This window comes from Pituophis catenifer, unplaced genomic scaffold, assembly GCF_029215685.1.
Source record: "Pituophis catenifer annectens isolate HBS135680 unplaced genomic scaffold, rPitCat1.0.hap2 SCAF_7, whole genome shotgun sequence".
NCBI lineage: Eukaryota > Metazoa > Chordata > Lepidosauria > Squamata > Colubridae > Pituophis > Pituophis catenifer.
The window spans coordinates 70,432,806-70,457,423 of NW_027256887.1; the positions used below are offsets into that span (position 1 = coordinate 70,432,806).

Genomic DNA, 24,618 nt, shown 5'->3' on the forward strand with positions numbered 1-24,618 from the left:
TTCAAGAATACAATTATATTAAATTATATTAAATTTAATTATATTAAATTATAATTAAATATTCAAGAATGGGCACAACTGAGCCCAAAATTTCTGTGAGACATTGGTTAAGTCAGTTTTGCCCCCTTTTACGATCTTTCTTGCTGTAGTTATTAAGTGAACCACTGCATTTGTTAAATTAGTAACACTGAGATTAAATGAATCTGGCTTCCCTGTTGACTTTACGTCAGAAGGCTGTAAAAAGCGATCAAATGACTTTGGGATACTGCAACTGTCATAGATAGGAATCGGTTGCCAAGCGTCTGAATTTTGATCACATGATTATGGGGATGTTGCAACGGTCGTAAGTGTGAAAAATGGTTGTGTCACTTTTTCAGTGCTTTGTAACTTTGAGCAGTCACTAAATGAACTGTTGTAAGTCAAAGACTACCTATACGTTGTTAAACAAATATGACAACTTAGATAAAACCATATCAGGAACTTGGCTGAAGTTTTTCTGCTCTTTCCTTAATTCATATTGACTGGGTTCATCCAGCATGCTAGTCCAGGTCTGCTGGTTGATGATTGCAATAATACTATTGAAAGTAGTCAGAGCCCACAGCTGCAATTTCACAATATGCTTTTGTAATATTGATATTCTCTGCCTTGGGTAAAACGGTTGGCTGTCAATTATTCTCCTGATAAATCCCCATATCTTCACATGTCCATCAGTGGTGGGTTTCAAAAATTTTCACTACTGGTTTGGTGGGTGTGGCTAGGTGGGGAGGCATGTGACTGAGTGGGCATGGACAACTTGACATCACTCACGCCCATGCCCACTCAGTCACATAACCCCCCACCTAGCCACGCCCACAGGAAAAAGTAGGAATTTTTTTTGAAATTTCCACCTATCTACCCTTGTCCTCCCTTCGCTAGTCGCCCCATTTTCCCTCCTTTAGTGGCCCCGGCCCTAGTGCCGCTTCCTCCTCCACCACTGCCTCTTTGTTCGGGCTGTTTACCTTCTGCAGCAGCTGGTCCAGAGTCTAGAAGGCAAGCTGACGGAGTTTTCGGCAGCCCCCAGCCAGCCGCCGCTGCTGGAAAGCAGCTCTCAAAGAGGTGGCAGCTGGCTGCAGGCCGCTGGAAAATACCAGAGGTCGCTGAAAACACTGCTGCCGTCGCCGCCATGTTCTTTGCACATGCGGATCCCATTGGACTTGCAAGGCAATGAGATGCGCATGTGCGAAGAACATGGTGGCGATGAACATAGCGGGTGGGGTGAGTGAGGGGCAACCGGGGGACCGGTTCAGGGCCATGGCCAGCCAGCCATCACTACCGGTTTGGTGACCTTGGCCATATTTCCACCAACAGTTTGCACGAACCGGTGCGAACCAGCTGAATACCACCTCTAATCTCCATGAAATTGCTCAGGTCAGGGATAACTCCATATCTCCCTCAGTGCCATCTTTATTTTTCTGTGGTGATGGAAAAGGAGAAGCTCCATGCAAAACTTTCATCCTGCATCTATCCTTCAAGAGGATCAGGGAGTCCTGGTGGGATCATGGTTAGTATGCAGTATTGCAGGCTAACTCTGCCCACTGCCAGGAGTTTGATCCTGACCGGCTCAAGGTTGCCACAGCCTTCCATCCTTCTGAGGTGGGTAAAATGAGGACCCAGATTGTTGGGGGAAATATGCTGACTCTGTAAACCGCTTAGAGAGGGCTGTAAAGCACTGTGAAGCAGTATATAAATCTAAGTTCTATTACTAGTGCTATCAACCACAATCACCCCCAGCTGTTCATACTAGGCATTCAGGGCAGATGATAAAATAAGGTTTACAAAGGGCTTGGCTAAAGCTTTACTGTAGCTGCCTTTCTTTCTATCATACTGACAATCTTTGCTCATCCAAGTAGCTTAGAACCTAAAGGCTGCATTTCAAACATGCTGTAATTTTGACTTTGGACACTCTTTGCCCTGTAGAAGGGAATCGCCTCCCAGTGATTTCAGCCAATGAAATGCCAAGGACGTCAATATTAGTATTTAACAGAGCAAACATTTGCTCAGTGTTCTGCAACAGGTTCAGCAGCATTTAGTTGCACAAGACTTTTCTGCCCTCTTGCACCCTCTGCTGAGGGAAAAAAGTACCCAAGCCACATACAGAAGACGATAGTTTCCTTAAGAAGTTTGGCTGCAGAAGTGCAGGAGAAAAATTACATCACCATGAGTCAATTTACCTTCAAAAGCCACCGTTTGAGACTGAATGACGGGAACGCTATCCCGGTGATTGGACTTGGTACCAGCACTGGTGCTGAAAAGGTAAGATAACCTTTTATTTACTGTTCCTAAGCATAAGATCCAGGCAATGCTTAATTGGTTAACCTGCTTTATCTGATATGGAATCTGACTTGACTTGGTGTAATTTGCTTCCTCTACTCAGAAATAAAATGCTATTCAGTGGTACTTTGGTACTCATAGTTAATTGATTCCTGGAGGCAGGATGAGTACCAAGGACAATGAGTACCAAACCAATTTTTCTCATATGGAATAATGTAGTGAGTCACAAAGCAGCTGACAATTCTAGAATAGAATAACAGCATTGGAAGGGACCTTGGAGGTCTTCTAGTCCAACCCCCTTAGGCTTAGGCAGGACACCTATGTGTTGACTATCAAACAAACCATGAGTACTGGAACAAAATTTTCATGTCAAAATGTGTTGAGTACCAAATCTGATGAATTTCAAAGCAGCTGAGTACCAAGGTACAAGATATTTAGTCCTTGCTATCCTTTGTCGCTTTAAAGTAGAATTAAGGTCATCCTTAATAGCTTGGTCTTTTCAAACTTGGCAAGTAATACTTTGGTCCTGGAGAATGAATTTCAATTTTGCTAGGAGCCCCAAAAGAGTAGGTAGGGTGAGAGGTAAACATTCTCATCAATGATAAACTTCCCATAAACTCTGAATATTGGGGCTCTGCAAAGGAAATGTATGGAAGAATGGAAATGGCATTGGTCATTGATGGATGAGTTTTGTTGGAACGTGAATGGACATAATTTTCTTAGTTGACTTTGATAGTATCAATCAAGGTATTCTTTGCTCTACCTGTAAAGGCTGAGGATTCAAGGCAGAGTTTCATAGGAGCTCTGCTCTTTTCTTTGGGATAATTCTAGATGCTGGAAGAGATGTTGGGCTGATTGTTACTCTTCATAGAGCATTGTGGGATTCAGCCTCCTCCCTTCTACAGGTAGTCCTCAACTTATGACCACAATTGAGCCCAAAATTTCTATTGCTAAGTCAGACAGCTGTTAAGTGAGTTTTACCCCATTTAACAGCTTTCCTGGACATAGTTGTTAAGTGAATCAGTGCGGTTGTTAAGTTAGTAACACAGTTGTAAAGTGAAGCTGGCTTCCCCATTGAATTTGCTTGTTAGAAGGTCACAAAACGTGATCATATGATCCTGGGACACTGCAACCATCAGAAGTATGAGATAGTTGCCAAGCGTCCGAATTTTGATCACAGGGATCAAAATTCCACCGGGACCACAGGAATGCTGCAATGGTTGTTAAGTGTGAAAAATGGTCATAAGGCAATTGTTTCAGTGCTGTTGTAACTTTCAACAGTCTCTAAACTAGTGGTTGTAAGTCAAGGACTACCTTGGTGGGTTCCAACCGGCGTTACTACCGGTTCTCTTCGTGCACACCCTTCGGTTATAATACCACTTATAAGATGTTCTTTTCTCCCTGTGATAAAACCTCTAGGCTCTCCCCTCAACTTGTTATTAATCAGGAGTGTCAAACTCAAGGCCTGCGGGCCGGAAGTGGCCCATGGGTTGCTTAGATCTAGCCCATGGGTTCACCTTGGAAACAGCAAAGAACTGGCCCGCGGTGCCTCAGCCAGTGAAAACAGAGCTCGGGAGGGCTACATGCGACCCTCCCGGGCCCCGTTTTCACTGGCAGAGGGCTAACAAAAAAAACCAAAAACAAAACAAAAGGAGAAATGTTTTCCCTTTTGCATTTGAGCATGCAAGAAGGGTACCAGGAAAGGACAAAGGGAAAGAGGAAAGACAAAGAAAATAAGGAAAGGTGGGAAGAGAGCAAGGAAGGAAAACTAAGAAAAGAGGGGAAGAAGAAATGAGAATGAAGAAGGAAGGAAAAAGAAGGAAGAGAAGGAAGGAAGGAAGGAAGGAAGGAAGGAAGGAAGGAAGGAAGGAAGGATGGAGATTATAATGGGAGTGAGGGAGGGTCTGAGGGAAGTCCTGCCTTAGCACTTGGCAACCACAGGTGCCCCTGATATGAGTGACATTGAACTGGCCATGCCCCCTGGCCATGCCCCTCCCCCTGAGGCCAAATATAACCCTGATGCGGCCCTCAATGAAATCGAGTGTAACACCCGTTATAAATAAATATAGTAAACTGTCTCATCCTGCATCAGTCCAGAATCTGATGGATTTCTCTGAAAATTTTATTTTATTTTATTTATTGTAAAATAAATTCTAAACCAATCAGTGACTCCAAGTCCACCTAAACCAAACTTCCCACCAACTTTGTGATCGCAACTTTGTTGATTATCGTGATCATGCTGACTGGAGATAGTGTGGACAGTTAAAGTTCCGCATAGGAACTCTTGTGGTAAATGATTGAACACAAGACAAACCAGATCTCTCACAAGGGTCATTCCATGTCAAGTGGTCTGATTTCAGAAAAGTGCCCTCCTCGACCATCACAGATTTCAATGAAATTTGATGTGAACATGCACACACGTCCTCAATGAACATTGGTAAAGTGTTACGTGTGCCGATGCAATACTTGCGGAGATACAGCCATTTGTGTGACCCTCCCATACCGCAGTCTTCTACAGTATGACTCTGAGGTTTCAGCAACTTTGAGACATAATATCTCCGGCAATATTTTGCTGAGAGAAACAAAACTTGGCCATCTTGTACAACTTTTTGTGCTCTATTAAACAAAATAATAAAACTATTCTCATGAGCAATCTCCATCTAGATAATTTGGTGCAAAGTTGGCCGAAAATTACTGTGGCTCGAAAAAAGGGTAATGTTTATATCTCTGGAAGGAAAGGTATGAGAAATGTGAAACTGTGTGTGTGATAACTTAGCAACACAAGGTTGTCAAATATAAAATTTCATTCTCCTACTGCTTTCCAATAGTTCACACATTGAGTGTAAATGGGGTAAAATGCACTTACCTTCGCTACTGGATCAGAAATATGAGCACGTGCGCCTCTTCTGGGTCAAAAATGGGATGTGATGACCTCCTGGCGTGTGGGCGGAGCCTCCAGCTGCTGTCCCTTCTGCCTTGCGCGAACCGGATAGATCCGGCCGAATTACACCGCTGGTGTAAAGGTGATGGTTTTTATAAAAATGCCAAAAACCAAGCTTTGTTGTTTGGACAGTCTATTCCTTATTCTCTTGCGCTCCCTGCTCACAGAAGGAGCCCTGTCCCAGCTGTTTATAGAAATACTTTCCGTGCAAACTGAAAGGGGAAAAAAAGTATCTAAAATCTTGTTTCCATCACCATGATTCAATTCACATCCGAAAAGTGCCTTTTGAGGCTAAACAACAGGAATACAATCCGGGTGATAGGACATGGGACTAACGCAAATGTCACAATGGTAAAATGACCTTCTCTTTACTATTTTTCATATTCCTGAATATAAATTCTACGCAAGGCATAACTGGTAAGTTTGGACTTCTCCGCAATCAATTTTCCATCCTAGATTTAATTTTCAGTTTAATTTTCTGTTGTTGTTTTTTGTTGTTGTTGTTTCTTTCAAGTCATTTCATTCTCCAATAAATTAGGTACATTAAGCTTGTTGGAGGCTTTACAAACTCTTAGGACGTATTTGCTTGTTGAAAGAAGCATAAACAAATGTGACATTATAATTGAGCGGGTTGCCAATTTTGACAGCATAATCTTAGGGAAGGAGTCACGGTGCAGAACAGGAGGCTGAAGGGCCACAGGCTAGCCACGTCTATTATAACAAATGGATTGAGGGGAAAGACCCTGCTTTGACCCTTACTGGATGCTGAATCATTTTCACCTAAAACGAAGCTCGCGAGGGCTGCATGCGGCCCTCCCAGGCTCCGTTTTCTAGTATTGATCCTTCTTTCCTTTTCAGAATATGTATCTTTCAATAATCTATTTACTAGACTGATAACACTGACATCCAACAGTCAACACTACTTGAAATTATTCTACTCTAGAACTGTTACTTTGTTAACAATGTTTAAATTTTGGAAGGTTCGGAGTGAAAATAGAGTACTTTACCCAATCTGAATTCCCCTACTTTATCTGATAGCTTTGCCTAAATAATTCCCAGGGCTCCAAACTGTCACTAAATTACAATTTTTAATTGCCTTTTTAAAAAAGCAATCAAGACATCAAAAGTGAAGTAATAAACAAAGAAAACAATAAAAGCTAGCAAGGAAAACTAAACAAGAAAGAGATAGAAAGAAAGCTTGGATTTTTTAAATATGTATGTATCAATTAGTAAACATAACAAAGCTTTTGTTGATTTATAAAGTTTAAACCTTCCAGTTCTGACAAAAAGAGACAAACGCTGTTTACAACTCTCTCCCAGCCTTGTATTTATTTGAAACCCAGCCTAAACCAGTGTACTTCATCTATTTCTCAAAAGCATATCCCATAAATACATTTGATCATCTTAAAACTGCCCAAAAATTGTCAGCTGATTTTATTGAATATGCAGCAAATTAATATCCCACTTCTATTGAATCAAACACGTCTCTGGTCCAATGTTTTTTGGAATACCCTAAAAAGATTGTGAGCAGTCTACAGTCTCCACTTTACTATGAGCAAAGTCCAAATGACTTAATGTTCTGTTGCTAGTTCCTTTCATCCACATGGCATCTTCTGGAGATTTCAAAAACCTTTGAAGTTGGGCATGACTTAGATTAGGATCAATCTAAGAAAATGCAAGGGCTTATCTTCTCCAGAGCTCTTCACCATGCTAAGTGGTACCATGAATGAAAGATAGAGCAAGACAGAGAACTTCAGAAAGTAAGTTGAGTGTAGCAACTATATAGCCTGCAACGTAGTCTCTAGAGGGAAAGAGTAGGCTGAATTTTACTAAATCAAAGTTTAAGACCAGAGAAGTCAACAGAACAATCACAAAAGCAGCATCCATTTTATCTGTAAGATATTGTGAGGAGGCAATGTCCCCAAACATTGTTTCTGTAAACCAGATGGCAAAATGCTTCATGCAGTAGGATGTCCATTGGGTTAAAAGGGGGACAAGAGCCACAGTAGAGGCACAAAAACTGTGATCAGTTTTAATGTAGGGTTCTATTTGTGAGAAGTGTTCCTCTCATTCCTCAGCTTGATTGAAAAGAAGAAATCAACTCTTTCCTGCTGAAGCAGAGCCCAGGAATCCCTCCTTCCTTCCTTCCATCTTCCACTTGTTCCTTCCCAAATTCTTTAATCTTCTTCACACCCAGATCTTATCAGAAATTATAAAATAATTAAATCATGGAAGGTTAAGCAATTTGTGTCCTAATCTCTTCCTTGATTTCTCAATACTGAACAGATCCACACCATTTCTTATAGCAGAATCTCCAGGCTCAAATGGATAGTTTCACAGTTTGAAAACCCACTGAAAATGTAGATTTTGAGGGCAGGGGAACAGTGCAGAAGATCATTTCCATTTGTTTGATGGTGCAAATAGATAGAAAAGAAGATGTAGGAAATGAATGAGATAATGCTGGTTATTATTATACAAAGCCAGAGGTGGGCTTCAGTTGGTTCGCACCAGTTCAGGCAAACCGGTTGTTAACTTTTTGCCTAGTTCAGAGAACCGGCTAATCCCACCTCTGTCTGGGCCCACCCATCCTGCCCCACCTCTTCCAGGAGTCCCCCGTGGGCCGTTTTGAAGTTCAAAGTTGGTGCAGGAGGACTTCCAGGCCCAAAATGGGGTGCTGGGGGGCGAGCGTTGCACAGGTGGTGCAGGACAGGAGGCCTTCCAGGCCCAAAACCCCTGCTCTAGGGTGAATTAGGAATGGGGACTTTGCATTATGATTATAAGTAGGAACCAGTAAAGGAGGAATGGAAAAATCCCTGTCTCTAGATCAGCATTTTTCAGTCTTGGCAAGTTTAAGATGGGCGAACTTCATGCTGCCTGGGGAATTCTGAGAATTGAAGTCCATGTACCTTAAAGTTGCCAAAGTTGAGATGCATGGGTCTACATTAGAGTTTAGGATTTTCCATTCCTGTTTTATTTAGTGTTTGGTGCAATTAAATAAATCAGTTGTGGTTTCATTAACAAATAGTGATTAAAATGATATGAACCATTACTGGACTTTTTGTGAGAAACTGAAATTAAAAGTTGATCTGGGCTTTGATGATTAAATAAGGGATTATGGAAATAATGTAGACAAATGTTAATCTTAGAGTAAGAGTTTGATATATTTTTTTACTTATATCTGTACCAAAGAAAGTTGGAAGTCATTCTTTTTCAGTTTTCCTTCTTTTCCTCTTTCTTTCTAACACTTTCACTTTTTCTTTCCTGAAAGAGTGTTCTCTTTCTGTTCTTTATTTGTTTATCACTTAGCTTTGTATTTTTTTGATGTATGAAGCATCAAATACTAAGCCATTATAATTCTAAATTCTTTATTTACAGAAATCATATCAAAATTTAGAATGAAATCCACTGGGAGCCATTTCATATAACGCAGGCTCTGAGTCCCTCTAACCAAAAAGCGTTTATTGATAGAAGAGACTATTTGTAGCTTAGAGTTGAACTGTGGGTTCCTTGGTGCTCTCTGAGCTTGATAGTTTTCTTGCAGATGTTTCATTACCAAACTAGGTAACATCATCAGTACTAGAAGGGAGCGGAGTTTGCTCTTATTTTCATATACTAGTGACTTACCTTGTCAGTGTTGATCAGTCGCTTCACAAAAAGTGTTTTGATTGGTGTCAGGTCTCTACAGCCTCAGGCAGAGAAGGGCTATTCTGCACTTCTCCCTCAAATGTTCTTTAAAATACAGAGTTTCCCAGCATTCCTTTAGGAACCTCTGTTAGATTGGCGCAGGGAAAAGAATACGCGAGCAGCGAGTGGTCCGTTCAGCACTTTATTTAGAGGGATACAGAACTGCCGCCTGTGCTGCCGGGCTCGCCTTATAAAGGGAGTCGGCAGGCAAGCCGGCCAATGACAGATCTTCAAATCTCCCACTGGTGGACTAGCCAATCCGGCGGGGATGCCCATATACGGACATAACACCCCTCCCCTCCTAGTTCTTAGTCCATCTCTCTGTTGGTCACATAGGTGATGTAGTCGCACAGGTAGGCGGGGCGCCTCCCCGTCCTATCTGACCTGCGCAGATCACTTCTTGCCTCGCTGTCAACCCGTGCAGACGAGGCTCTTGTCTCTCCCAGTTCCCGCCTTGGAACCATCTGGAACTCGGCCGTCAAGTGTGCGGGCTCTGGCCCAACACCTCCGGCTGGGTTCTCGGGACTCCCCGGTGGCCCCGGGGAACAATGCCTCGGCCCCTGCAACTCGTCACTGATCAGTACTGGACGTTACATACAGTAGTTTTGTGTTCCCTTTAGTTGTTTGAGCAGTGTATAAACTACTGTATGTAAAGAACAAAGTATTTAATAAGGCTATTTCATTCATTCAGATCTCGGATGTTTTCTGCTTGTGTTCCCTTTATTTTTTTGAGCAGTATATATTTTAATGCTTAACTTATTATCATAACTCAACAGAGTTGAACATTGGGCGTTATCTAACAAAATGAAATTCAATGGTGAAAAAAGTAAGGTTCTACATTTAGGGAAAAAAACCAAAATGCATAGGTACCATATATGTGGTACCTTGCTCAATAGTAGTAACTGTGAGAGGGATCTTGGAGTCCTAGTGGACAACCATTTAAATATGAGCCAGCAGTGTGCAGCAGCTGCCAAAAAAGCCAACACAGTTCTAGACAGCATAAACAGAGGGATAGAATAAAGATCATGTGAAGTGTTAATACCACTATATAATGACTTTGTAAGGTCACACTTGGAATACTGCATCCAGTTTTGGTTGCCACAATGTAAAAAAGATATTGAGACTCTAGAAAGAGTGCAGAGAAGAGCAACAAAGATGATTAGGGGACTGGAGGCTAAAACATATGGAGAATGGTTGCAGGAATTGGGTATGAAAAGAAGGACTAGGGGAGACATGATAGCAGTGTTCCACTATCTCAGGGGTTGCCACAAAGAAGAGGGAGTCAAACTATTCTCCAAAGCACCTAAGGGCAGGACAAGAAGCAATGGGTGGAAACTAATCAAGGAGAGAAGCAACTTAGAACTAAGGAGAAATTTCCTGACAGTTAGAACAATTAATAAGTGGAACAACTTGCCTGCAGAAGTAGTGAATGCTCCAACACTGGAAATTTTTAAGAAGATGTTGGATAACCATTTGTCTGAAGTGGCGTAGGGTTTCCTGTCTAAACAGAGGGTTGGACTAAAAGACCTCCAAGGTCCCTTCCAACTCTTCTATTCTATTCTGTTCTGTTCTGTTCTGTTAAATTTTTACTAGTTTGCTGCTAATTTCTCCTTCTTTCTCCCATACTTAATTATCTACAGATGTAGGGATGCCTACAGCTTTTCCTCAACACTTAATAACCACATGGAGTTTGCTCTTTTACTCCCTAGAGATAGATGGAGGGAGGGATGGACTATTATTAAGGATATATCTAAACAATCAGCCACTTTAAACTATTATTGATGACTGTTAGGAGAATGATAGGGGAAAGAAATACCTTATTTTGGCCATTTATACCTCATGCAAAATGCCTTTCAACTTTTTTCAAGAGTGATATTCTTGAAATAAGAAAATCATGAATTTTATCATATCTGGTCTTATATTGTCAGTAGCAAACTTATTTTACTACAAGTTGTATTTTTTTGGATTCTTGATGCAAGATGCTATTGCAGCATTTGAAAGACTGCTGAATTCTGGTTCAGCTTAATATATCATATAACATAAAAATAGTCTATATACATTATATGTATGTGCGAGTATCTATCTATCTATCTATCTGTCTTTACTTTACTTTACTTTACTTTACTTTACTTTACTTTACTTTACTTTACTTTACTTTACTTTACTTTACTTTACTTTACTTTACTTTACTTTACTTTACTTTACTTTACTTTACTTTACTTTTATTTGATTTATATACCGCCCTACTCCCGAAGGACTCAGGGCGGTGAACAGCCAACAATAAAATACATACATACAAAATTTAAAAAGCAGAGATAAAATCGAATTAAATAGTTTGGCCCAGACAGATTTAAAACCCCAATCAATTTAAAACAAATTTAAACTTTGAATATTAAAAATACTAAAAAATATTTAAAAATATTAAAAATGTTTAAAAAGAGGGAGAAAATCCATCTATCTATCTATCTATCTATCTATCTATCTATCTATCTATCTATCTATCTATCTATCTATCATCTATCTTACAAGTATTATATAGCACATACCAGTTTGGTCCAATGGTTCAGGCACCAGTCTAGAAACTGGAAGAAAGTGAGTTAATTGTCCCCCCTCAGGCATGAAAGTTGACTAGGTGACTTTGGGCCAGCTACTCTCTCTCAGCCCAACTCACCTCGCAGGATTGTTGTGGAGAAAAGAGGAGGAGGAAGGAATATTAAGATATATCTGTCACCTTCAGTTATTTATAACAATATTAAAGGCAGGGTAAAAATAAGCAAATTAATTAAACTTTTTAACTTTTCTGTAAGTTTATTTACAGTATGCCTTGCTTGACCTGTGCTGTGGCAGAAAGGAAAATAAAAGATAACTCAGCCCTGGGGAAGGACAAGATACAAGAACAAGTCAACACAACCCACCTTGTTTCTGTTTGGTACAAAAGGGACAGAGGGAAAGTCTGGCAGATTGTGTTATCCTACCCCACAACCCTCAAACAGTAGTCCTGGATTCCTTGTGCTGTCCCTTTCCTGAGCTGTTCTATTTCAAAGGGCTAACAATAATTTCACTCTTCAATCATAGAATCTTAGGGCTAGAAGGGACCTTAGAGGTCTTCTAGTCCAACCCCCTACAGGAGACTTCATATCATCCCAGTTAAAGGTTGTCCAGTCTATTCTAAAAAACCTCCAGTAATGCAGTACCTACAACTCTGGGAGGCAAGCTGTTCCATTGATCAATTGTTCTCCCTGCCAGGAAATTACTCCTTAGTTGTAGGCTGGATCGCTCTTTCACAAGGTTCCACTAATTACTTTCACAAGGTTCCACCCATCATTTAAATATGAGCCAGCACATTTAACTATGAGCCAGCAGTGTGCTGCAACTGCCAAAAATTTCAACACACTTCTAGGCTCCATAAACAGAGGGATAGAATCAAGATCACTTGAACTGTTAATAACACTTTATAATGCCTTGATAAGGCCATACTTGGAATACTGCATTCAGTTTTGGTCGCCACAATGTAGAAAAGATGTGGAGACTCTAGAAAGAGTGCAGAGAAGAGCAACAAAGATGATTAGGAGACTGGAGGCTAAAACATATGAAGAACGGTTGCAGGAACTGGGTATGTCTAGTTTAATGAAGAGAAGGACTAGGGGAGACATGATAGCAGTGTTCCAATATCTCAGGGGCTGCCACAAAGAAGAGGGAGTCAAACTATTCTCCAAAGCACCTGAGGGTAGAACAAGAAACAGTGGGCAGTTCGAAAGCACGTAAAAAAAAATGCAAGTAGAAAAATAGGGACCACCTTTGGTGGGAAGGTAACAGCATTCCGTGTGCCTTTGTTGTTTAATCATGCTGGCCACATGACCATGGAGACATCTTCGGACAGTGCTGGCTCTTCGGCTTTGAAACGGAGATGAGCACCGTCCTCTAGAGTCAGGAACGACTAGCACATATGTGCGAGGGGAACCTTTACCTTTATTTCCCCAAGTACAGAAGTACTACTCCCAAGGAGTAATTGTTGGGGGAACAGTAATAGGAGGTGTAGTAGCATTGGAGAAGAGTGGAGTAGTGGTGAGCAGTGAGTATTAGTCTCTGTGTGTGTTGCCTAGGGATCTGTGTTGTTGTGTTGGCTCTTTTGTGTTTTGGAGCCCACTGACTTCAGTATAGATAAAGCAACTCACGACAAAGTGGTGGCAGAGGTGGGATATCCATATAAAAAAGGTGGGATATCCTTTTTTTACCTCTGGGTAATTTTGTTTTGTGAACACAACCTCTGATTGGCTAATGATTCCAGAATCTGAAGGAGGGGATTTCTTCCATCATTCTGTTGTCCAGCTGAAGATGCAGAAGCTATCTAGCCTAACTCCATCTCCCATTCAAAAAAATATTTTGTTTGGAGTGTGGGTGGGTGCATATGTGTGATTGCGGAAACGTTACATTGTTGAACTTTCATCCTGCAGTCTATCATTGGTTTGGTACAGACTCAAACTAACGAGGTCAGGTTCAGACTCCAACAGATAGTTAAGGCTGCAAAAAGAACAATTGCAACCAGCCTGCCATCCATAGAAGGTTCCAGGTTCAGTTTGAAGTTGACAACTTGTATATTGCACGGGTCAAAAGGAGGGCTGAGAAGATGTCTGCAGACCCCTCATGTCCTGGACATAAAGTGTTTCAACTCCTCCCTTTGGGACGGCGCTATAGGGCATTGCATGTCAAAACAACTAGACACAGGGACAGGTTTTTTTTTTGCTGATGCCATCACTCTGCTAAATATCCAATTTTCACAGTGCTGTCTAATGTCTATGTGTATTTACCCATGTAGTATGGCCATAGTATTATTTAGCCTTATCTTTTTTACTCTCCCCTTTTATTGGGATGATGATGATGATGATGATGATGAAGATGATAGTAATTGTTGTTTTGCACCTACACTGAGTGCTTCTGTACCAGAATTCTGGTACAGAATCCCTTGTCTAATCCCACTCGGCCAAATAAAGTTCAATTCAATCCCAATTCCAATTCTTGCATGGTATGGGAGCAGCTCTGTAGTGGACAAAAAAGCTCTACAGAGAATCATTAAAACTGCCCAGAATATCATCGGGCTCCAGCTACCAGCCCTGGATGACATCTTCGAATCTCACTGTTTGAGGAAGTTGCATAACATTCTCAGAGACTCTTCCCATCCTGCTTACAATCTTTTTGGACTGTTGCCTTCTGGCAGAAGATACAGAACAATTAAAACTCGGACCACACGTTTTCTGAATAGTTTTTATCCCAGAGCTATAATTGCACTCAACAATGAACTAAAGGGCCACCATCAGTGAGCTGTTGGACAGCATTACTTGGTCTGCTGTGTGGATGTTTTGGTGGTTTAGGGGTGGGGAATTTGTGGTGGGTGGGAGTGTGTTTGGGGATTGTTATGTGTGTTGGACCTGGTCTTTGGGTGTTAAGTGAATTTCGTTGTATGGGTATACTGTGCATACACGTACAATGACAATAAAGTTATTATTATTATTCCAATTCCAATTCCATCTTTTAATATTGTCAGTTAGGGTGGCCTCCTGCTGCTGAAACTTGCGGGAGGCAGCCAATAAAATAAAGATTTTTACGAAGGGGAGACCGGTTACGTTTTTGGCCAAGCCTTTTCTCTGAGCCACCTCGATCGGGTTCCCCCAATGTGCTTATCATAATCATAATAATAAGTTTATTTGTCAAGCATATATAAGATAACAGGTAACGGTATAAACATAACTTGAATACATGAAGAGTAAGTAAAAAGCAGTGGTGAAATGTAAAATTTGTTACTACCGGTTCTGTGGGCGTGTCTTGGTGGTGGTGGGGTAATATGACTGAATGGGCGTGGCCAACTTTTTCTTTTCTTTTTTTTAACTTTTAAAACAATTTTTTCTACAACCTCTTCGGCTGAAGAGGTTGTAAAAAAATGCTTTTAAAGCCTCTGACGATCCCAGCTGACTTGTCTGATCGGCAGAGGCTTTCTTTCTTTTTTTTTTTTTTAAAGCCTCTGATGATCCCAACTGAGCTGCATGATCATCAGAGGCTTTTTTACTTTTAAAAGTATTTTTTCGGCGGAAGAGGTGGTAGAAAAAAATGCTTTTAAAAATTAACAAAAAGCCTCTGATGATTGCGGGGCTCAACTGGGCAATGGGGGGTGGGGGCAGGGATTTTTGCTACAGGTTCTCCGAACCACCTGCCTCCATCGCTACCGGATAGAGTGATCTGGTCCAAACCGGGAGCATTCCACCCCTGGTAATAAGGAATATTAGGACAGGGACGATAGGCACACTGGTGCACTTATGCATGCCCCTTACAGACCTCTTAGGAATGGGGTGAGGTCAACAGTAGACAGTTTAAGGTTAAAGTTGTGGGGGTTTGGGGAAGTAACCACAGAGTCAGGTAGTGCACTCCAGGCATTGACCACTTATTCAGGTCACTTAGCATCTAGTTAAAAAAAGAAAAGGAAAAAAGCGGCGCTTTGGCCATCTCCTTTAGCAACGTCCTTCCCCCCCTCCCCTCCCCTTCTCTCCCCCCCCCCCCATTTTAGGCGGACAGCCTTCCGTCCCGCAGGGACGGGGCTGCCTACCAATAACTTCTGCCGACGGAATCCCGGCGCTGTCGCGTCGCCAACTCCGCTATTTAACCGAGGCAGCGCGCGTGCTGGAGCGGCAGAGGCTTAAGGAGGCTTTCCCCCTGCTCTCTTGCTCCCTCTCCCGACGGAACGGCCGGCGGCCCAGAGCACGTTGGCGAGCACAAAAGACGGCCGTTTTCCTGGAGGGAGTTTGGCTGCGGGCAAGGCTGGAAGGCAAATAATACCAATAAGCAATAATACTCATAGATCCACAAAAGCGCAGCAAGTTCTCTCGGCCGCTTCGTCATGATTCAGTTCACCGTCGAAAACCACCGTTTGATGCTCAGCGACGGCAACGCCATCCCGGTGATAGGACTCGGGACTTACGCGGATCCCCAGACGGTAAAGCGACCTTTGATTTCAAATTGACTTGCATGCTCCTGCATCCCAAAAAGAAATAAAATAAAATAATAAAAACTCTGCCCGTGGATGGGTTGGTTCAGATGCAGCTTCCTCTCCGCCCTTAAAACGTGGAGACGGTCTCCATCCTCAAAGCTGCCTGGACTTCTCTCTCTCTCTCTCTCTCTCTCTCTCTCTCTCTGCTCAGAAGGAGCCGCCCGTCCAGCGGGCGCGAGTAAAATAAGGTCACCCACAACCGCTGCGCAAAAGCGGAGTCCCCCCACCTTCCCTCGTTGCAGCTCGGACGGCGGATCCCTGGCGAGTCCAGGCGCTGGCGGGGAAGCGCGCCTTTCGTGGGAAGCGCGCCTGGCGTTGAACTCTCCTCACCTCTGCGCCTTTTTTTATGTTTGGTTGTTGTTGGTTTGTTTCTGAGTCGGTTCGCTTGGTGAAAAAGGGGAGTTTTTGTTCGTGTTAGTCTCGGGGAGGATTGGGAGGGTCACGGAGCGCGGGTGCGGTTACCCTAAAAACCATCATCTCCTTTCTGGACTGGGCTTTAGGGGACCTTTTGGAGGAAAGGTTATTCGCTCTTTGGGGAAGGCACCCGAACATCCGTCCTTCCTCCCTCTTTCTTTCTTTCTTTCTTTCTTTCTTTCTTTCCATCCATCCTTCCATCCTCTTTCTTTCTTTCTTTCTTTCTTTCTTTCTTTCTTTCTTTCTTTCTTTCTTTCTTTCTTTCTTTCTTTCTTTCTTTCCTTCCTTCCTTCCTTCCTTCCTTCCCTCCCTCCCTCCCTCCCTCTTTCTTTCTTTCTTTCTTTCTTTCTTTCTTTCCATCCTTCCTTCCATCCTCCCTCCCTCCCTCCCTCCCTCCCTCCCTCCCTCTTTCTTTCTTTCTTTCTTTCTTTCTTTCTTTCTTTCTTTCTTTCTTTCTTTCTTTCTTTCTTTCTTTCTTTGTTTTTGGAAAAGGGAGATGGGTCGGGCAAATTAGCCTGAACCCTGGAACAGAAGCCCCCTTTCTCAAGGATGTGTGTGTGTGTGGGGGGTGTCGGTATTTTGAAACCACTCTGTTTGGATTCAAGACTCAAAAAGTCCACCAGGGTGCCATTAAAGTTGAAAGTTTTGCCTTCCCCAAAACTCCCATTGAGTTCGGTGGACTTTGAAAAAAGAAAGAAAGAAAGAAAGAAAGAAAGAAAGAAAGAAAGAAAGAAAGAAAGAAAGAAAGAAAGGAAGGCAGGCACTTCCATATGATGCTAATGAAAAGAAAGGAGGGGGGAAGGGATGCATGCTGAATATGCCCCCCCCTCAAATTTGGGGTGGAGGGTGGTGGTGGAAAGAGCTGTGCATTTGCTAGTTAGGGTTTCAGTCTTCCTTTTAGCTACTCTTGATGAGAGCGTGGCCTTAAAAGACCTGCTCCTCCTTCCAGGCATCCATGGGGCTTGTAATGGCTGCATCTCATTCTGCTGTGGTCCAGAGAGCGATGGCTCCGAACAATAGTGAGCTTGGGAAGAAAGCTCCCCCCTCTGGTGTTCTCCAGTTGCGAGGGGCTTCTAGTGCCCTCCCTCATTTCCAGCCAGCTCTAGGGTGTAAGACTTAGGGACACAAGCTTTATTCTTTTGCTTTCCTAGTGGCCGGAATAAAAAGAAGTCAGTGATGGAATTCGGTGGTGGGAATTCCTTCTCTACCAATCCCTAATAGGAGCTACTCTGGCTTGTCTTCCCTACTTTTTCAGACCCCGATGCCATCTCTGTCTGCCTTTGTGTTCCTGCATCTCCCTTCGTCTTCCCGTAAGGTTACATCATTCAGGTGATGCTTGGAAAGGCGTTCCTTGTAACAAAAGGCGGGGGGGGGCTTTTGTTACATCTGGAGCCAGGCTGAAACATTAGTTGAGCTCTAGAACATTAAGGGGAAAAAGACCTTTGTCTGATAGATTTGCGTTGCTTTAAACAATTTCTCTGGCTGTCCATCTCACAACAATAACCCCAGCAGCCGGACAGAGCTTTTCACAGCTCTGCAAAATAAATAAAATAAAACTCAAATATAGTTTGTGCCTGTGGATTTCTTATCCCTCCTTGTCTCAGCCTCTTGTGACTCATGATTCTGCTGAACTGAATTACATGTTAAGAGATGAGGGACAATCTGTATTCCTTATGTGGTATTTCCCAAGAGCCTAGCAGCCTTGGTGAATAACTGTGTTTAGCTGGGCACGAAAGAGTCCAACACATAAAATAGTAGCAGATTAAGATTGGCTTGCTAGGTTTATTTTTGATCTCAGGTGGCTTCATTGATTTCTTGGATTTTCCTGCCGTCAGATTACAGAACTTTGTAGAAATGTAGCTCCAGACTTTCTAAGATTAGAAACTTCTGAAGACACTTGAATGAAAATGATGGGTGTTTTAAGGCAGTATATCTTGAAAACCTCTCCAAGATAGACTTGCCCAATATATCTATATAATTTGATTAAAATTGCATTAATTTTTTTTTTAAAAAAAAGAAGATAAAGCTAATACAAACTAATATAAAGTGAGGAAAAGAAGAAAGAAATAGAAGAGAAAGCTAAAAGCTTTTTTGTATCTTTTTAAATTTCTTTTCTATTTTTATTTTACTCCCCCTCCCCCCTTCTTGCACTTTTTCAAATAGCCCTGTTCAATGTATCTTGAGGTTTCCAGATATGTTGCCCTTATGTTTAGCTTCTTGGCTTGGCTCTTCATCTTGGCTATCCAAGATGAAATTAAAAAGAGAGGAAGATGTGCTTTTGTCCTCTGTCAGTTCGGTGGAAGCCCTGTATCCAGAAAAGTCTAATCCTTAATCTGTTGTCTGAGTTCTTCTGTCTATTGTGGCCCATCAGCGGTCTGTGCAGTTAGTAGCTGATTCCGACAGCGAGGAGGCTGGTGTGGTGCTGCACCAGAAGCCTGTGCAGTTGGCACTCGAGTCAGACAATGAGGAGGCTGGAGAAGATGTGGTGCCAGAGGCAGGGATTCAGCCAGGGCCTTCAGAACCTCCAGAAGCTCCCATAAGTGAAGAGGAAGAAGAGGAGGAGCCTCTTCTTAATGGAGGAGCACACAGAGCTGTTAAAAGGTAGGAGTGGCTCCTCAGGAGGAGGTCTCCTTGAGAGTAAGGCTTGGGGCTAATTGGCCACTCCCCTAGCCTATTTAAGGAAGAACGACGACTAATGCAATTTGCAGGAAACAACTTTGTTCAGATTCCTTCGCGTCTTGATTCCAGAAACGTTTGAGTCGGCTCTTGTTTCTCTCTTGTCAGTTTTCCTGCAAATTGCTTCTGGGCATTCTGCCAACCACAGTAAGATTACAGTTATCTGAAATACTGTGCCTCAGAATTGAGTTATTATTCTTTGCATTTTTATTGGCTAATAATAATAATAATAATAATAATAATAATAATAATAATAATAATTTTATTTCTATACTGCTCTTGTCCCGAAGGACTCAGGGTGGTGTACAGCCTATTAAAAGCACAAAGACAAACAACAATTAAAATAATTTAAAATTATTAAATAATTTCGGCTCAATATTAAAACCCCCAAAAATTTAAAACATCCAATTTAAAATCATTACATTGATAGTCCGGCCTGGCAGAATAGCAGGGTCTTAAGGGCACAGCAAAATACCCTGAGGTCGGAGACCTTACACATTTCCAGGGACAGTTCATTCCACAGGGCTGGGGCTCCCACAGAGAAGGCCCTCCCCCTGGGTGTCGCCAGCCGACATAACTTGGCCAATGCACCCTGAGGAGACCCTCTCTGTGGGAGCGAACTGGCCGGTGGGAGGCTACTGGTGGCAGAAGCCGGTCTCGAAGGTACACGGGTCCTATGCCATGGAGCACTTTAAAGGTGGTAACCAACACCTTGAATCGCACCTGGAAGACCACTGGGAGCCAGTGCAGCTCACGCAGGAGGGGTGTCATGTGGGCACAACGGGTTGCGCCCATAACCACCCGCGTGGCTGCATTCTGGACCAGTTGGAGCCTCCGGGTGCTCTTCAAGGGGAGCCCCATGTAGAGAGCATTACAATAGTCCAGCCGGGAGGTGACAAGGGCATGAGTGACCGTGCGCAAGGCGTCCCGATCCAGAAAGGGCTGCAACTGGCGAATCAGGTGAACCTGATAAAAAGCCCCCCTGGCCACGGCCGTCATATGCTGTTCAAAAGACAGCCGTGTATCCAGAAGGACACCCAGATTGCGAGCCCTCTCTGTGGGGGGCAGCGATTCACCCCCAATAGTCAGCGATGGCATCAGCTGACTATATCGAGACGCCGGAAGCCACAGCCACTCGGTCTTGGAAGGGTTGAGTCTGAGCCTATTTCTCCCCATCCAGACCTGCACGGCCTCCAGCCAGCGAGACATTACATCAAGGGCATCGTTGGGGTGGTCTGGGGTGGAGATTTACAGCTGAGTGTCATCAGTTAATGAAGTTAAATTAACAGCCCTTGTTCAGAAAAGACTGATTTAAACTGTACTTGTATTTGAACAACTACTAAGAAAGCTCATTAGTAGTCCTTAATTAGTAAACTAAGGTTTGTGCGGACTTTGTGTGTGCTGCGTTGTTTGGTGTCCGAAGCTGGGGCAGAAAACCAGCAGCCTGTGGACCTGGCAGCAGAGTCGGAGAGTGAGGAGGCTGGGGAGGACAATGGGCCAGTCCTGGAGTCAGGGAAAGGCCCGGATGAGGGCTCTGCATCAGAGGCAGGGATGGGGCCAGGGCCATCTGGTGGCGATGCACGGACTCCAGAGCTTCCAGAGGTGGACAGCAGAGAGGCAGAGGAACAGGAGGAGCCTATTCCTAGTGCATACATGCGAAGAGCTGCCAGATGGCAAGAGCAGCTGAAGAAAAAAGGACAACTCCGGAGTAAGGCCAGAAGATGATTGGCCACTCCCATAAGGCTTAAAAGAGCAGCAACGAGCTGTTGGGTTCTTTGTAGAAAAGCAACGTTGATTCCAGTGCTTCTTGTCAGCGTCTCTTGAATTTTGTGGGTTTTTTGCCAAGAAAAGTCTTTGGCCGGTTGCCAAAGACATCAAAGATTGGTAATAAGGCCGACAGACTGGTTATTAAGAATTTTGTTTTGGACTAAGCTGAGAATGAATTAATTCTCAGCTGTTTTAATCAAATAAGTTTGTTGAGGACTGAATTGTGTTTGGTAATCACTACTTGGGCCTCGGTCACAACACTGTCTTCCCATGATCCTCTGTCTTTCTAGATCAATGAGAAAGAAGGAGTCTTGCCCAGCAGTGGGTTTCACATTATGTTACTACTGGTTCGCCCCGTGCGCGCGTGTTCGCTTCATGCATGCATGCACCCAGTTCACGCACATGCCTGCCTTCTGCACATGCTCCCGGCCTTCCGTGCATGTGCTTTGCTCACGCAAGCGCCTTCCCCACATGTGCCCAGCCTCAAAAATGTGCCTAAACAGGATGGCATAGAACTGGGTCTTTCCGCTTCCGATTCAGGTGAACCAGTCCAAACTGGCTGAATGCCACCTCTGGTCTTGCCTGAAGACAAACAGCACATGTGAGAGAAAAATCTAGAACAGATTCTTTTTTTCTTGACAGATAAACTTTCCTCTAACAATACACAAGGAAGAGGCTTATTTATTAGAGAGGAGGAAAAATGGACATATTTTAACTGCTTGCAAGGATGTGTTGGTTACCATCATATTACTTTTTAATGGAAAAGGAGCATTAAAAGAGGGGGGGGGAAAATGCCGCTATGTATTAGGCTACCTGCCAGATCTGGGTGGCAAGATTCCCAACTGTCTGTAGGTGGCACACAAAACACATTCGTTACTGCCAGCTAGTGGTTGTTAGAATGCTTGCAGTCCAGAATGAGGAGCTCTGATTTTAAGTGTATAAAATAAAGGTATTGTATCATCTGACGGCAGAGAATTCTTTCTGCTGAGTTTGAAGGGAGATAAATTTATCCTTTGTACCATTTTAAGAACAGTATGTACATTCTTCCACTCAGAAGGCTCTCCCCTTACTGTCCAAAAAAAATAAATAAATGCAGAAGAGACAATTCCCTTCCTCTTTCAAATGCTTATAAGCATTGTGGGCACTTGATAAAATACTTGTGATGTGTCTCACATATATTGTGACTTGTATAATCAATATCATCCCATTTCAAATCCTTTGTCAGTTTAACCATGCACCTGATGAACTGGCTCAAGAAAGATTGTGTTTTTTAAATAAAATATATGGTAATAGCACATGTGGGGTCATGGGGTACAGGTGGGCTTGCTGATCATGTACATGGCTCCCTGCCACGTGGCAGCGGCCCTGCCTGAACTGCTCAACGTTATAGCCGGGGTGGCGGTTGATACCCCGAGGCTTATGGTCATGGGGGATTTTAACCTGCCATCCATCGGTGAAGCGTCTGAGGCAGCACGGGAGTTCATGGCTTCCATGACGGCTATGGACCTGACCCAGTTAGTGCATGGCCCTACTCACACGGGGGAAAACACTCTGGACTTGGTTTTTGTCTCTGGTCAGTGGTTGAATGATCTCAATATTGGGGATATAGTGACTGAACCCTTGTCATGGTCTGATCATTCCCTCCTTCGCCTTGACTTTTGAACCGCTACACCCCGCCACAGGGAGGCGGAACTGATGAGGTGGTTCCTCCCCAGGCGTCTGATGGACCTGGATCGGTTCCAGGCAGAGCTTGGGCTGCTTCCTGAGGCTCTGGCTCACGGCTCGACCAAAGACCTGGTGGCCGCCTGGGATAGGGCGGCCGCTGGAGCTTTGGATCAGGTTGTGCCTTTGCGGCCTCTGACTCGGTGCCAATCTCGCTTGGCTCCTTGGTTCACCGAGGAGCTGAGGGAGATGAAGCACTGGAAAAGATGCCTGGAGAGCGGTTGGAGGGCCAGTCGGTCTGAATCTGACCGAACACTGGTAAGGTCTCATATTAAGACTTACCTTGTGGCGATAAAAGCAGCAAAATGTAACTATTTTTCCGCTCTTATTGCGTCATCAGATAACCGCCCGGCCACCCTGTTTAGGGTAACCCGCTCCCTGCTCCTTCAGGAAGCGCGGGAGAATCCCTTGGAGGGTAGAGCCGAGGACTTTGTACAGTATCTGTATGATAAAATCGCTCAGATTCCGGAACATCTGGACTCTGACGGGGTAGATTCAGGGGGGAGGATGGAGGCAGGTCTTGAGAATATTATCTGAAGAGTTTGATTCTGTGACTCCCGAAGACATGGACAGGATACTGAGTAGACTGAATGCTGCCACATGTTTATTGGACCCGTGTCCCTCCTGGTTAGTGCTGGCCTCTCGGGAGGTTACATGAGGCTGGCTTCAGGGGATTATAAATGCTTCTTTGAGTGAGGGTGTCTTTCCTGCTGCCTTGAAAGAGGCGGTGGTGAGATCTCTCCTCAAGAAGCCTTCCCTTGACCCGGCAGTATTGGCTAATTACCGTCCAGTCTCCAACCTTCGCTTTGTTGCGAAGGTTTTTTTTTTTTTTTAATTTGATTTATATGCCGCCCTTCTCTGGAGACTCAGGGCGGCTTACAGTGCGTTAAGCAATAGCCTTCATACTTTTGTATATTTTATACAAAGTCAGCTTATTGCCCCCACAAACTGGGTCCTCAATTTACCTAGCTTAGAAAGGATGGAAGGCTGAGTCAACCTTGAGCCTGGCAAGATTTGAACTTACTTTAATTGCAGACAGCTGGTGTTAAATTACAGTGCCTTGTCTGCAGAGCTATCCAGGTTGTTGAGAGTGTGGTAGCACGACAGTTCCCTCAGTACCTGGATGAATCGGCTTATCTGGATAGAGAGCCTTGGTAGTACAAGGGTTTGAGGCACCCTGTTATTAAGCTGCTTAAGACCAGCTGCCTGCAATTACTGCAGGGTTCGAATCTCGCCAAGGCTCAAGGTTGACTCAGCCTTCCATCCTTTCTAAGGTAGGTGAAATGAGGACCCAGTTTGTGGGGGCAATAAGCTGACTTTGTATAAATATACAAAAGGATGAAGGCTATTGCTGAGCACATTGTAAGCCGCCCTGAGTCTTCGGAGAAGGGCGGCATATAAATCAAATTAAAAAAAAAAAAAATCTGGATCCCTTCCAGTCGGGCTTCAGGCCCGGGTACAGCACGGAAACGGCATTGGTCGCATTGGTTGATGATCTCTGGAGGGCTCGGGACAGGGGTTGTTCCTCTGTCCTGGTCCTATTAGACCTCTCAGCAGCTTTTGATACCATTGATCATGGTATCATACTGCACCGGCTGGAAGAGTTGGGGTGGGAGGCATCGTGTTGTGGTGGTTCTCCTCCTTCCTCTCCGACTGGTCGCAGTCAGTGTTGGCAGGGGGGCAGAGGTCGACCCCGAGGCCCCTTGTATGTGGGGTGCCACAAGGGTTGGTCGTCTCGCCCCTTCTGTTCAACATTTATGCGAAGCCGCTGGGTGAGATCATCCGTGGTTTTGGGGTGAAGTACCACCAGTACGTTGATGACACCCAGCTGTACATCTCCACCTTGGACCACCCCAATGATGCCCTTGAAGTGATGTCCCGGTGCCTGGAGGCTGTACGGATCTGGATGGGGAGGAACAGACTCAGGCTCAACCCATCCAAGACCGAGTGGCTGTGGTTTCCGACATCCCGATATAGTCAGTTGGTGCCATCACTGACTATTGGGGGCAAGTCGTTGGCCCCCACGGAGAGGGCTTGCAACTTGGGGGTCCTCCTGGACTCACAGCTG

The 24,618-nt window shown here is 43.8% G+C and overlaps 1 protein-coding gene across 2 annotated transcripts in view; it reads left to right on the forward strand.

Moving 5' to 3' along the window:
- Positions 1-2,085: 2,085 nt before the first annotated feature.
- The window catches only part of AKR1D1 (aldo-keto reductase family 1 member D1), an 83,056-nt gene continuing 60,523 nt past the window's right edge, over positions 2,086-24,618 (forward strand). For both annotated transcript variants that reach the window (XM_070947998.1, XM_070947999.1), the window contains exon 1: positions 2,086-2,292. In XM_070947998.1, coding sequence (XP_070804099.1) covers positions 2,197-2,292 — 96 coding nt within the window. In that variant the 5' untranslated portion in view covers positions 2,086-2,196. The remainder of the gene's footprint in view (positions 2,293-24,618) is intronic.